The sequence below is a fragment of the Manis pentadactyla genome, chromosome 4 (assembly GCF_030020395.1).
Source record: "Manis pentadactyla isolate mManPen7 chromosome 4, mManPen7.hap1, whole genome shotgun sequence".
In the NCBI taxonomy this organism is placed as follows: Eukaryota; Metazoa; Chordata; class Mammalia; order Pholidota; family Manidae; genus Manis; species Manis pentadactyla.
Genome location: NC_080022.1, coordinates 164,830,588 through 164,846,353, shown reverse-complemented (window position 1 = coordinate 164,846,353; position 15,766 = coordinate 164,830,588). Strand labels below are relative to the sequence as shown.

The 15,766-nt window shown below is 37.3% G+C and overlaps 2 protein-coding genes across 5 annotated transcripts in view; one reads left to right on the top strand and one right to left on the bottom strand.

Moving 5' to 3' along the window:
* LOC118909354 (nucleoside diphosphate kinase B) overlaps positions 1-15,766 on the top strand; it is a 181,318-nt gene that overhangs the window by 773 nt on the left and 164,779 nt on the right. The window lies entirely within an intron of this gene.
* Positions 1-15,766, bottom strand: part of SPAG9 (sperm associated antigen 9) — a 164,816-nt gene that overhangs the window by 15,075 nt on the left and 133,975 nt on the right. For all 4 annotated transcript variants that reach the window (XM_036879567.2, XM_036879570.2, XM_036879572.2 and 1 more), the window contains 10 exons: positions 11,424-11,513; positions 11,000-11,167; positions 10,375-10,546; positions 8,918-9,136; positions 8,464-8,659; positions 7,052-7,177; positions 5,719-5,799; positions 4,972-5,039; positions 2,751-2,899; positions 948-1,119 (listed from right to left, as the gene is read on the bottom strand). In XM_036879567.2, coding sequence (XP_036735462.2) covers positions 948-1,119; positions 2,751-2,899; positions 4,972-5,039; positions 5,719-5,799; positions 7,052-7,177; positions 8,464-8,659; positions 8,918-9,136; positions 10,375-10,546; positions 11,000-11,167; positions 11,424-11,513 — 1,441 coding nt within the window. The remainder of the gene's footprint in view (positions 1-947; positions 1,120-2,750; positions 2,900-4,971; positions 5,040-5,718; positions 5,800-7,051; positions 7,178-8,463; positions 8,660-8,917; positions 9,137-10,374; positions 10,547-10,999; positions 11,168-11,423; positions 11,514-15,766) is intronic.

Here is a 15,766-nt window from a genome sequence, read left to right as displayed (position 1 = left end):
TGGAGATCTTTAACATATGGTGAAAGCATATCCCTGAAATGAGCTTGTGTGTGTGTGTGTGTGTGTGTGTAACCCTAATTCTAGGGAGAGGGTATATAGCTATCAGCAGGTTTTCTGAGGGCAAAGACCTCAGGTTATAAGTCACTGATGCAGTTCGACCTTTCTCTATAAAGGTATACTTTGTGACATCTCTAAGGGTCATATAGGACTGGGTTAGGTGTAAAGGACACAGCAGGGAATACACTGGAAATGGTCCCTGTCCTTCTTGGGGCTTACAGTCTGTTGGGGAGAGAGACAGTGTTCTTCAAATAATACCAGTTCAACCATAACAATGATAAGCTCATGAAGAAAAAATATGAGAGGACCTAAATCTAACTGGGAATCAAAAAAGGTCCTTCTGGATATGACAGGCAAGCTGCGACCCCAGAGCCAAGTAAAAAAGGACCAAGAACTTCTTAGGCAGAGGATCCGGCACATGTGAGGACCATGAAATAGGAAGGAACTCGCTGAGTTTGGGTGAGTGTGGGCAAACAGAGTGAATGAAGAGAGTGGTCCAGGCCACTTCAGTTCTTCTGGTCATGTCATAAAATGTCAACTCATCTAGAGGCAGAAATATTCTCAAAGTGGCTGGCATTATGTAAGGGTGAAGGATGGTGGCCCGGCCCATGGGTATAGGGGTAGAGATAAAGTAACTGATGGAAGATATTTTTGGAGGCACATTTGACAGTTTCTGACTAGATTGGGGAAATAACAAAGATGGAGTAAAAATGATCCCAAGTTTCTGTCAAGAACCACAGAATTAATGGCACTTCTGCCTGGCACTTCCAGTGTGATAAAAGCTCACTGTTCCTGAGGCAACTATTCACTGGTTCTACCCAGAATTTGAGACCATTTAAAAATAAAACATTGTCTTGGACTGATAAAGATAAAATGCCTTGGAAGCTTACCTAACATTTTGCTTACATAAGGCTCGATGTCCACATCCTGTAGATGCTGGTAAGTGTGTGCATGATAGAGACGAAGTGTGGAATCCAAACGAATGGAGACCCACACACCGTCACCCACCCATGCAAGCTGCCGCACCTGGCTCTCCCTCCTGGGGTGCGCGTCAAATGATTTCTAGGAAAGAGTGTTCAGTCACAATGTTACTTTGATTGCATAGGAGCTCATGTTTAAAAACTTTGTTGATTTGTACAATAATCTAGCAGATTGCATATCAAGAAAGGAGTCTGAATATTGCTTACTAAGTATGATTACTCTTATATACACAATTGCTTTTATCCTAAACTACAAAACAAATGAAGAAGAAAAAAACGGAAGAATGCTGGATTTCAGTACTATATAGGATATAGAATATAGACTTATGAAAGCAATACTAACATATCCATACTATGTAACGGTGTTCAATAAAAAGAATGAATTTGATCTCACAATTTTGCCCTGTTGCAGAGCAATGCATGAAATAAGATCCTATTTATAATTAAACAAAAAGGAACCTACACGGTTGTATGTGTGTTGGTATCTCTACATGTAAAGAACATATCTGGGGAGGAAAAACCATCAATGGTTAACTGTAGGACTTCTAGGAAGGAAAAAGGATTTGGAATAAAGGGAGAAGAATTTTTACCTTAAAATTTTCCTGCTACAGGTTTGTTTGTTTTTTAACATTTACAATGAATTTATAAACTGGGCAAAACTTTTAAGAAAGCACTGCAAAGAGGTTTTTACAACAAATTCCCACTGCAATCTTATTTCTCACTCATGACACATACATGGATTTGCCCGAACACACATTAGGTACTGGGGACTAGGGAGTCCTCCCAAACAACCCATGTGTAATTAAATATACCAAGAGCCGGCTGCTCCCTCTCTCTGGGGGCAGCCATTTCCTCTTTCAGATAACAAAATCTCCTGCGTGGGCCCGTGTCTCCTGAGTCGTTCTGGGGAACTTGAGCTGCTTTGGGAACCCTCACTGCCTGATCCTCCTCCACGGGCTCACCGTCCATTTCCCCAGTTGCTCCTCTTCTTGCCTAACACCAGCCTTCAATCTGTTATTCCTCCAGGGCTATCAGGTCCTCCTCACGAAGAACAACAAAACCAGCTAGATGACATCACAAATCATCTCAGGATGCCCGCCCTTCCCCAACTCCACAGCAATGGCCTCGCTAACCCCAGAATCTGCGCCCCCTTCCAGCAGGAAGTAGCTAGAGAATGAGATTCTACGCCCAGTTCCCCAGAGGCCCAATTAAGAAAAGAAAAAGATGGGAATGAAGGCAAATTTTGGTGCGCTAAGACCCCCACCCCTTAAGATCCAATCACCAACGCAGAACACACCCTACCCCTAACTCCTTAAAGACGCGCTTCCTCACCCATGGGCTTGCTGCTCCCTCTCTCTGGGGGCAGCCATTTTCTCTTTCAGATAATAAAATCTCTTGCGTGGGAAAAAAAAAATATCAAGAACCATGTATTCAAATGATACACATGTGTATCGAGGGATATGCAGGCACACATTCAACATTCATGGGTGAATCCTCCTTCCTTTTAAAAAAAAGCCACTTCCCACCTTCCATAGTCAAAAGTGACAAGAGAGGTGAAATAACATAGAAAGCTAGGATGTCATCCAATTATCACTGAAGTGCCCTAAAACAAAGAGATTCAGAAAACAATTTCTGAAGAAGTTGAAAATAATTAGTCTTAGAGTCTTCAGATAATAAAAATTCAGTAAGTACAGGAAACATGGATTGACTTGCCTCTATTTTCATGGCCTTTGGCTGAACCACATAGATTTTGTTCCTATAACCACACCAGACTTTGTCATGCACCACAGTCATGCACCGGATGGAATGATGAGGCCGTCCAAGGTCTAACAGGTGATAGTTAGACAAATCCCACTGCCCATCTTTACAAAAAGAAATAGATTATTAGTTAGTGTACACCCCCTTTTACTATATTTTAACACAAGAAACATTCTACTTGGGTGATAAGTAAATTTATTGATGAAGCATGCTAAAATATGAAGTTTATCTTTTATTTGCAGAGACTGAGTTCTGTTATTCTATAAACTGCAAAGATGGGGAAGAAGCCTCAAAGGTCATCCGGTCCAGTTTGCCACTCAGTATCTGCTGCACCCCCATGCTCAGCAGTGATGTGATCAATCAGTAATAGGTTACCTGTTTATAATAATATTTTACAAGTTAGAATCAATTTTAGGTTATTTTTTGAGTGTTATCTCCCTCACTCAGTTACATTTTGATGTATTTTCATGGGTAGAAGGGCAACTCATTGCTAACACTTCAGGAATTATGCACTAAAAATATAACTTTAGTGATGACAGAGATACAAACAAGGAAATACCAATGGCAGACTGTGTTGTAACTTTGCTTGAACAATTTCAGTGAAAGAAAATGTACGGCCCCAGAAAGCAGCTGTGCCATTTTCAGAAAGCTGCAAATCTGAAAAATATACCCCATACCTAGCTAAAGTCGGCCTCTTTGTATGTAATTGCCCATTAGTCTGGCGTTTTGCCCAAGCAGAATAAATCCAGTCCCACTTGTTACCGCACTGTCTTCTCCTTTCAAAACCAAGCATCCTTGGCATGTGTTTTGTACATTATCACAATTTATGGAGTCTTCATCTTGACTCTGCTGTGTCTATGTTCACTTACTGTGCTGTCTACCTATCAGAGTAGAGCAGTTACCACCGGCCCTATTCTGAACACTAATTTATACGTGCTAACTAACTCATATTGAGTTTATAGTCAGCCTTTAGGTAATTCTCACTCTTCAGACATGTCTCCTCCATCTTACTCTTCTGATTCCAAAAGGAGTATTTCACATTAATCCTTATTAGACGTATTTTGTTCTGTCAATAGAATTTTGGATTCAGTTTAAAAAACATTTATTAGTCCATTTTTTCTAGGTTTTCCCATTTACTAGCTGAGGAGCCATGAACAAGCAACTAAAACACTCTGAGTGCCCCAGTTTCCTCACTCATAAAATGAGGATGACAAGAGAACTTTCCTTCTAAATTGTTGTGAGGATTCAACTCAGATAAAGTACATAAAGGGCTGAACAAGGTAAAACAGAGGCTTCTTACTCCTTGATGACATAAAGTCATTAACCAGTAATCTCTAGGTGTCAGCAAATTACAAAGGTGCCTAAGTACCATCTATCCCACATTTCTCTTAAACCCAGAAGGGTATGAGACTTTATGAAAAGCCTTGCTAATAAGATCTGAATTCAGCGTACCTGCATTTATAGCATATTTCTCTGACCAATCTAGTATGTAGGAAATGAATAATCATTTTTTATTAGTACATGCTCAATTCCCTTAATTCACTCAAAGCAGATTTTCTGATACCACCACAGCCCTCCCTATCTGTAGATAAAATATTAGTTTTAGAGAGGAAGAATAAAAATAAATAAATAAATAAATAAAAATAACATGACATGACATGAAAATGATTGAACCTTGCTTAATTAAAAATTTCTTCAAAAACTTTCCATATGTGAGTGCTCGCAGATTGTTTTATTTTTTTAAAGCAACCAGCAAACCTCTTTTAATGAATGAAAAGACAAAGCTCCGGCCACCCAGGAGGGGCTCCAAGGAAGGATGCCGAAATTGTTTTTAAAATACTAAACAAACAAAAACCCATACTCTCACTAAATTCTTCCTAATTGAGTAAGTATATGAAGGAAAAACAAATGCCTCCATATCATATTTTATGAGTACCATGAAATAATAAAACTTGCTCATTATGCTAAACATGTTTTCAATGAGGTACACCACTAATGAATGCCTCCAGGCAGACACTGACATATTTACTGATGTCCTACTTTGTTAGTATTCAGTTTGAACCTTTACTCTTTCTCCTACCAAGTATCATTTCTTTAAACATAAGAAGCTGATCTGCTTTAAAATGCTTTTGCAAAGCAACAAATTAGTGCGTGTTATATATTTGTAACAACTTACCAACTCCTCTGTGAAAGATTGCAAGGGTGCCATCAGCCAGGGCCACTAACACAATTCCTTTCACATGTCTGCAAATAGGAAAAGTGATTTCAGAACTCTCCACTGGGGAACACAGAAGGGACCACATGCTACTGAACTAGTTCAAACATTCTCAGAGGGCCAATCATAATAGATAAGGAGCTTATACCAGAACCTACATGAACATACTCTTTCCTTCACTGATAAAGTCTTGCTATGAAAATGGCAGCTGATCTAAATAAACAGCCTGTGTGGCGAATCAGTTGTTCCATTTTCTGGCCCATGTTTCTCCTCACATCACAGACTGTTGACAAAAATGTCCACACACCAGACACACACCTTGAGTAGAACTAGGAGCTCTGTGGGCTTAAGAAACAAGCTAATTTATGATAGTCAACATATAAAAAAGGACTAGTGAGTTAATGCCCCAATCAACATATTCACAAAAGTATACAGAATATTCTAAAACAAGTATTAATTAATACGTATTAATTGGTCCTTTCATGAAGTATTATAGAACTCATAGTATGGTGAAGAATCAACCTGGAAAGTTTTCTATTTTACTTTCTAGTTAGAGTTTCAACCTTATTCAGCTTCTTTAATCCTAAGACTCTTCTTAAAGGGGTTTAAAAAATGTGGATAATGATTTAGTCATGAAGTACATGTTGGCTTTAAAGGTCTTAAAATCTAGTTTATACTAAGAGGGAGAATTTCTAAAATAAAACTTACACAATACTGAGAATCGAATCTTTCAGTTTAATAGAATGGAGACATTTCCGCCACTGGGCTACGGATGAATGGACATACAAACTGCAAGAACAAAAGCAAGACTGGTGAGGAACAGAGAGCATCACGTCGCTGCTTATATCTAATAATGACCACGGAGTTCCTTCAGGAGCAAAGAAGAGAAACATAAACATCTTAGGAAAAGAATAACAATGAGAGTAAGGGTAGGCCTGAGGCAGAGAAAAAAGCTGCTTAAGCAAGCAGAAACATTGAAAGAACGAAAAGCCAGAACTAGATAATACATGAACAGTTAGTTTTAGGTTACCCCAGACTTCAAAGTTCTTGGCTAAAATCCATTTTAAAAATTATTTTGCTTTTTCACTACACTGAACTCTGACTTTCTGATGACAGAGTGGTTTACATCAAGGAGTGGCAAACTATGGCCCTCAGGCCAAACCGAGAGCCCTCCACCTGTGTTAGCCTGCAAGCTAAAAATGGTCTTTACATTTTTAAACGGCGGAGAAAATAAAAAGTATTTCATGATGTGTGAGATTTATATGAAATTCAAACTTCAGTATCCATAAATGAAGTTTTACTTGAACCCGGCCACACTAATTTACTCAAATATTGTCAATGCAATGGCTGCTTCTGACCATAATAGCAGAGTTGAGAAGTTGCTACAGAGACCATATAGCCAGAAAGCCTAACATATTTATCTGACCCTTCATAGAAAAAGTTTGCCAACCCTTCATTTTGTACTAGCAGACCCTCTACAGAAAAGATGTACTAGTCACCCTGCTTAACCTTTGGAAAAGCACAATTTTATAAGACTCCCCACACTACTATAAAATAAACAAACCATGTAATGATAGTTATTGTCTCCTAAGCTTTCAGACTGATTTGTCTTGGTTTACCTAGTAACTCTACTAAAAAGTTTTATTTAGAATTGGGCCTTCCTGCAGCCAAATAGATTAGTTTAATCCCTCATACTTCTTGAACACATTCTAGTCTACATAAACCTTCTATTCATCAACAATTCTCTCTCTCTGTGCTGTTCAGGATCTTCTATTTCTGGATCACACAGACTTCAAGTTTTATTTATCTCTTCTTCCAGGAACATCATATAAAGAGAACATTCTGTGACAATGAAACATATGGTTTACCATTGAGAACCAATGCATGTCCAGTTTATGAGGTAATTGCAACATAAAATCAAAATTTGTAAGTATATAAAATTTTTGTTTGTATTCATATGTAGCACATTTTACTTATTTATCTTCTGATTTCAAAAGCAAAATACTAAAGATACTCTAATATTAGATGAATTGGCACCTACCAGCCATTCTGAGCTCCAAGCCACATAGTTGGTAAAAGGCTACTCATTTTTTGGGCTTCTTCTCTTACCAAGTCTTGTTCATTTGGCAATACTGATATCTGATCTTTATACACATCTGAGTCATTACTGGGAAAGATAGGGTAAAAGGAAAAAGGCTGAGTATGCTTACCTACAGTTTTCAGGGATTGAATGTTTCTGTATTTTAGTTTATAGTTATAACAACAACAAAAAATCAAACATTAAAATTCCAGAAAAGCCGAAGTTAAATGCTTTCATTAAATATTTCAACAATTGTACCAGCAGTAAATCAAGGCCTGAGGTGCAGAGTAAGGGAGTTAAGACATGGTAATAAAATATAGCAGTTAATACCCAGACTATAATCATGGCTCCCTCTTACAGTTATTTTGAGTTTTATGAGTTTCTTCTGGGGGAAGAGCAAGGGATGCTTTGTTTTAAAACCACATACACATACAAAGGAGGGTGAAGTATAAAGAATTTTCTGAAATAAATTAGTATGCTGAAACACACTTGTATTCTACCCCAAAACTTTCTTTCTTTTTGACTGTCAGAGCATATTTCATAGAAGATGTAACTGGGCTATCAAATTCAAAAGACAAAGGAACAGCATTTTCTTCCAAGCTCTTTCGTCCTTGTTAGTTTAAGACCTAAAATAAGCCCATAATGAAGCATCTGGGATAGGCTCAGACTCTACACAGATACAATTCTAAAAAGATGACTTTATTCTTAAATTAACAATTAAATGTTAATAAACACTTGGTTGCTCTATACACTAAGAAGAATATTAAATTACACACAAAAAAATCCAGTTTAGATTTTAGATAGACCTCCATCAGGTTTCTAAAAGGCCTAGAGAAGGCAAGAAAGAAAACTTAAAAATTCATCAAATGAGCCTAGACTAAATAACGTTTTAAGTGTTAAAAGAAGAGCCTAAAACAAATTATTTTCTAGCAAAATGTTTTCTGGAAAACTAAACTCAGAAAGATCATTCAAGCCCACATGTGAAACTTAAACAACTTACTTTGCTAATAACTAGAGTGGGAGTGACAGTAGGGGTGGGGATTAAATGGCAAAGGGTTATTAATAGAGTGGAAGGCAGTTGAGCACAATTTTTTTTAAATCATACTGGAGGAGAAAATGACCAGGAAGATTTTGGCTAATATACTTTATAGGCAAGATTTTTTCAAGTTGGAAGGAAAAGAGGATAAATATAAAAAAATATACTGTGAGAGAATGCAGTAGAAGAATAAAGATATAGTGGGAATAAGTAATAAAATCTAAGTTGGTCACAACAATGCCAATTAATGGGAATAATTGTGGCTGCTTGAGATTATTTTAGTTCCTTTTGCATGTGCACTTATCTAGTTTCCTAAGTTGTTTACCCATTTGTGTACCTTGTCTGATACACTGGTGAGAGGTCTTCTGGGATCTGAACTCCCAGAGGATCTGTAAAGACATGCTCGGTGTACACGCCGGTTTGGGAGGTGTCCACGGTGTCTTCAGCAGACCCTGCGTTGCCTTCTGTGGCTTCAGTTGCTTCTTCTGCTGTTGGAACATTTTCATCAACCTCACTACTTTCTGCTTCCTTCTCTACAAAAGAAATAAAACATACTATTCTGAGATTGAGCTTTTCTTCTAATAACTTCCCCATACAAACCCCCAACATGGAATTCCACTTCACCTACCCCTTCCTTCTCCACACTGTGCCATGAAATTGAGAGTTTCTGACTTCACTTAACAGTCATCACAGCATCACCTTTCAAGCTCTTTCACTAAGATCTAAATTAAGTTCATCTGGGATTGGTTCAGACTCTATATACAGGAGGTTTGGAAAGAGAATAGATGTACCTGGTGGTTTTTCCATCACTGGAGAGGTACCGTTGGTACTGGGCGAAGTGGCAGTTGCTGTCACACCTTCTGCAGAACAACCAACCACCGTGATGCCCCCCAGCAGGCTGTCTGTCTCTGTGGAGCTATTGCTTGTCATGCTTCCACATAAGGACGCTTTGTCTACCTGTCCAGATTCTGAAAGCTCTTCTCCTGCGGGGTAGTCTGTTTCTCGTGCTCCTGAAAACAAGATAAATCTTCTTTTAATAGCCAACCAAACTTGTACACATAGCATTTTTTCCATTAAGACAACTGTAAGCTTTAGAGTGTGCAGATGAGACAAACAGCTATTCAAATACACTGCCAAGGTAGTAAGTTTAAATTTTATCTAAACTAATTTTCACAAAATGAGAAAGAAGCTTTAGAAATTAAGGTAATACTTTTATTAATACAAGTACAAATAAACATGAAAATAACAGAAATGATACTTGTTTTTAATGAGTGCCTCAGCAGCCACTTAGTGAAGGTTAAAAACAATGAAATCTAATTAGATCTGACAAGATGGCAAAAAAATTCTTTTATATTTCAAGGTTACTATTTGAAATATGGTCTTCCACCACTATTCAAAATTAATCACCCTAGATGTATATAATGCCTTAAGGTATTAAGTGCCATAAGACATTTAAAAACTAAGCATTTACAATATAAAGATAAATCTCTTCACTTTTATTTATAGTAATCTGAATTTATATCACAATAAAAATTTTTGCTGTAGTAAAATATACTTACCTTTTATGTACATATATACATACATGTAACTAAAATCTGCCACTTCAATAATTTTTAAACATACAATTCAGTGGCATTAATTACTTTCACAAAATTGTGCAACCATCACAACTATCACCGAAGAAAAAATCCGTATGCATTAAACAACACCCTGTTCACCAAGGGCTCCCCGCCCCATCCCTGGTAATCTCTGATCTGCTTCTGTATTTGCATAGTCAAGACACCTCATATAATGTGAAATATACAGTATTTGTCCCTCTTGTCTGGGCTGTTTTACTTAGCACAATGCTTGCGAAGTCAATCCATGTTCTGCCTGTACATCAGAATTTCATTCCTTTTTATGACTGAGTAACAGTCCATTGTATAGATTTATCATGAACCTCTTTATTTTTCACACCAATGTTTTAACATCATGTAACATTTAGTCCAGAACTTTAGAAGGCCTTCTCTCAGTAATCAGTCTAAATAGCCCCCTTGCCCTCTGCCTCCCAGTCATATCCTGTTACCTTCGTTTTGTCTTATTCATGGTATCTGAAAATATCTTATTTAGTCATTTATTTCAGTTTATTTTTGATCTTCCCCAACTAGAACATAAATTCCATGAGAACAAGGCATAACTATATTTCCTGTAACTAAATCAGATCCTGTCAGTAAGGAGGTGGGAAGAGAAAGGCATGGCTCGCTCTTACCTGGTATACTTGCTATACACAAAACATGAGAGTTGCAAACAGTGAAACTGTCTAGGATATTGCCTGGTTGAATAGCATCAATAATAATAACTTTCGTAGCTGAGTGAGTGCTGGTACAAATCCAGACTAGACTGGATAATTCTTCTTGATTTTTTAACTCCTTCTGTTGTTCCTATAGGCAAAACAGAATGAATGTTTACAGTGACATGTGTGTGTAAACATCAATAAGGCTGTGCTATTATGGTAAAGGGCAATACTACGTCAAGTTTATTTACAGATTATCTAAAAGGCTGAAAACCCAACTACCTTTCAATATTAACTTTAGTAGACTAAAAACTAGCAGTTAAGGCAGATCAGTGATAAAAATATTCTATAACTCTGTGTTAGCTGTTACACAGGTGTATATGTTTGTCAAAACTCTGAACCATGCCCATTTCAAGGGTATACCTTATTGTATATGAACTATACCTTAGTAAAATTGATTCTAAAAAAGAGAGAGGGTTGAAGTGTAAGCTAGGGCCTAATAGTCCAGATCATAAGTTGGCCCCAGAAGTAAGTTTTGGATCAAAGAGCTAAACTAATAGTCTCAGAAACCAGGAAGTCAAATGTCAATGCACACACTTACCTTAAGTTCCTGATCTAATTTATCCAAACTACTCTGAGATGCACTTCGCTGTTTACTGCCTTCTGTGTCCAAACCAGCAACATCCTTGTAAAACACACTCGCCCCAACAACAGAACCACCGTCTCTGGTCTTCCCACCCGATAAATTGACTCCAACAGCACACCACAGCTTTTTGTTTAAGAAGAAAAAAAAAGAATAAGTATTATTAACTTGTTTTCTCTCTAAAAATATTTAGAACTTTTCACATTTTTTTTTAGAGCTTTTCACATTTCTTTAAAAAATCTGACATATTCAGAGCATCCTAGTCTAAAACCGAAAAGGAACGGATAACCTCACTCACAGAAATAGAACTGAAACATTTTTAACTTTAGAAAAAAATCTACCCAGAGCTCATGAAATATTTTTAATTTCAAAATTAACTTACTTTCATTGATGTATCTTTTTCATCTAGAGGTCTGAGATAGACAGGCACAGGTAAGTTTTTCATCTTATTTTCTCCTTGGCCATTGGTTACCTAAAAATTGGGAGGGGGGGAAAAGGCATTGGTAAGCCTCATCAAAAGGTAACTTACATTCATTGCCCTTGTCTAGCTTGGATTAACACATAGTCTACAGGCACACACCTGATCATCTACATTTGCTCTCTTACAACACTAAACTAAGTTTTCTACCTTTATCTTACATCTACCTACCACTTCAGCATTTTATTTAAAAAAAAAAAATAATAATAATAATAAAGGGAGAAATGTGGGATCCACATATAAATCAAGTATAAAAATCAAACGAATATTCCTATTTGACCTGATTGTTTATAGTTCATGATGCGTGATCAAAACTGAAAGTTTCTGTGATGACTGCCCTTGTACTGTTCACCATGTAAGAACTTATTCACTATGTAAGAATTTGTTCACCATGTAAGAACTTGTTCGTTATGCTTCAGAAGATTAGAGACTGTTGAGAATTAATTAGGCTTGGGGTTGATTAATGATTGTGCATTGAGTCCCCTATACAGAATTCTATTGTTGTTAACAACCATTTGATCAATAAATATGAGAGATGCCCTCTCAAAAAAAATAAATAAATAAAAATAAAAAATAAAAAAAATAAAAAGGCACTCCCCTATGACAGAGCTGATCAAATAAAAACTATTTCAAATTAAAAAAAAAAAAAGGTAACTTACAGTACCACTGAGACATAAGCAAGCACTTGTGTTACATATTTTCTCTGAAATCAAGTTCAAGTTAATTTTGTCATTAATATTTGTAAAATAAGCAGAAAATACAGTGGCAATTAGAGAAAATATACAAGATATATGGCAGCCCAGAAGACACACCAATTCATGTGCATGTGTGTGTATGTGCAGGTGCTGAGTCTTTTAGGGGTAGGGAGTATGGAATAGACAGGTAAAGTTCCTGAAGACCTGAACTGAGTTTTAAGTCAATGATTTGAAACGCTCCACAATGAAGGCTTTCTAGAACTTTCAAACAACAGATGCCATTTAAAAAAAAAAGAAATCTTCAAATATTAAAGCAGGGCAAGAAACTCATACAACTCAACAGCAAAAGAAAAATGTGATTAAAAAATGGGCAGAGGAGCTGAATAGATAGTTCTCCAAAGAAGAAATCCAACAAGAAGATATGTCAAAGAAATACCTCTATAGCTTTTCTTCTTCCTTCCTAATTACAACCCTTAAATAGAATTCGTGCCTCATATCGAATTTACTGAGTATCGTAATTCCTCCAAGTGGTAAAGCTACCTCAAGACAAATGCTGGGCATAGAAGCCACAGGGCCTAAATATGCAAAGAAGTAAAAAGCTAATCTTTTCAAACAATATGGCTTCTCTCTCACTTACCAACTTTACATTTCCCTGTATGGCCCCGGAAGATGACTGGTTAGCCAGAGACGGGTAAGATTCCTCAAGGAAGGAACAACCTAAGACAGGCACAGTCGCAGGGGGGCCATCAGGTGAGAAATTGGGGATCAACAGAGGTGAGGCTTAGAACCTCACCCCCCCTGTTTTGAGAGAAATCTTCTGCATCCGTGGATGTTTTATTGCCCTTCTCTAGCTTGGAATAAACACATAGTCTACAGGCACACACCTGATCATCTACATTTGCTCTCTTACAGCACTAAACTATGTTTTCTACCTTTATCTTGCATCTACCTACCACTTTAGCATTTTATTTAAAAAAATAATAATAATAATAAAGGGAGAAATGTGGGATCCACATATAAATCAAGTATAAAAATCAAACGAATATTCATATTTGACCTGATGGTTTATAGTTCATAATGCGTGATCAAAACCGAAAGTTTCTGTGATGACTGCCCTTGTACTGTTTACCATGTAAGAACTTATTCACTGTGTAAGAATTTGTTCACCATGTAAGAACTTGTTCGTTATGCTTCAGAAGATTGGAGACTGATGAGAATTAGGCTTGGGGTGGATTAATGATTGTGCATTGAGCACTGACTCCCCTATACAGAATTTTATTGTTGTTAACAACCAATTGAGAGATGCCCTCTCAAAAATAAAAAGAAGAAATCCAGATGGCCAACAGGCACATGAAAAGATGCTCCACATTGCTTGTCATCAGAGAAATGCAAATTAAAACAACAATGAGATATTACCTCACACCAGTAAGGATCGCCATTATTGAAAAGACAAACAACAACAAATGTTGGCGAGGTTGTGGAGAAAGGGGAACCCTCCTACACTGCTGGTGGGAATGTAAACTAGTTCAACCATTGTGGAAAGCAGTATGGAGGTTCCTCTGAATGCTCAAAATAGAAATACCATTTGACCCAGGAATTCCACTTCTAGGAATTTACCCTAAGAATGCAGCACTCCAGTTTGAAAAAGACGGATGCACCCCTATGTTTATTGCTGCACTGTTTACAATAGCCAAGATATGGAAGTAACCTAAATGTTCATCAGTAGATGAATGGATAAAGAAGATGTGGTACATATACACAATGGAATATGATGCAGCCATAAGAAAAAAAACAGATCCTACCATTCGCAACAACATGGATGGAGCTAGAGGGTATTATGCTCAGTGAAATAAGCCAAGCGGAGAAGGACAAGTACCAAATGATTTCACTCATATGTGGAGTATAAGAACAAAGGAAAACTGAAGGAACAAAACAGCAGCAGAATCACAGAACCCAAGAATGGACTAATAGTTACCAAAGGGAAAGGGACTGGGGACGATGGGTGGGAAGGGAGGGACAAGGGCAGGGAAAAAGAAAGGGGGCATTACGATTAGCATGTATAGTGTGTGTGGGAGGGCATGGGGAGGGCTGTGCAACACAGAGAAGACAAGTAGTGATTTTATAGCATCTTACTATGCAGATGGACAGTGACTGTGAAGGGGTATGTCGGGGGGACTTGGTGAAGGGGGAACCTCGTAAACATAATGTTCTTTCTGTAATTGTAGATTAATGATACCAAAAAAAAAATAAATAAATAAACCCAAAATCCTCAACAACAACAAAAAAATGGGCAGAGGATCTGAATAGATGTTTTTCCAAAGGAGTGATACAGATGGCCAACAGGCACATTGAAAAGATGCTCAACATCACTAATCATTATGGAAATGCAAATCAAAACCTGAGTTATCTCCTCACACTTGGAAGAATGCTATTATCAGAAAGATAAAAAATAACAAGGGTTGGTCAGGATGTGGAGAAAAGTGAACCATCATGTACTGTTAAGTGGGAATGTAAATTGGTATAGCCACTATGGACAACAGTAGAGGTTTTCCTTAAGAAATAAAAAAATTGAACTATATGATTCAATAATTCCACTTCTGAGTATTTATCAGAAAAAAATGAAGACACTAACTCAAAAAGATATCTACCCTCCCATGTTCACTGCATTATTTACAATAGCCAAAAAATAGGAATAACCTAAGTGTCCATTGATGGATGAACAGATAAAGGAAATGTATATATAAATAATGGAATATTATTCAGCCATAAAAAGAATAAAATCTTGCTATCTGTGACATGGATGGGCCTTGATGACATTATGCTAGGTGAAATAAGGTGGACAGAGAAAGACAAATACAGTATTGATCTCACATATGGAATCTTAAAACAAAAAACAAACAAAAAAAAACACTAAAAGATACAGAAAACAGACTGGCTTCCAGCAGGGTGGTGGTGGTGAAGGGAGCCAAAAGGTTCAAACTTCCAGTTATACAAGAAATAAGTCATTGGGGATATCACATACAGCATTGGGAATATTGCATACATATAGTGTTAACTATAGTTAGTAACACTGTGCTGCACAGAGACCTTAGAAGCTCTCATCACAAGAAAAAGGAACCATTCTGTAACTATGTATGGTGACCAATGGAACCAAACAATCATAGAGTTATGATCATTGCACAATATATACAAATATTGAATCATTATGTTTACATGTGAAACGAATGTAATGTTGTATGTCAGTTATACCTCAATACAAACAAAATAAGACAGAAACGCAAGAAACAAACAATCAGGGTACCTCACATTTCATGCACTCGGCCACCTCCTGTTGACCCCTCTTCCCTCCTCCCAGGCTCAGAGGCATTTCTTTTGAGCTTTCGGGCTCTAACAACAGTCTGAAAATCACTACCCTCAATACTTTTCTTAAGTGTGTGCCAAGTCCATGCCTCTTGAATCAAGCAGGTTTTGGGTGTGTGTCTGACTCCTTCATGCCCATGCAGAGTCCTCTCCCCGAGCATTTCTCAGTAGATGCTCTTACCGCAGTCTCGT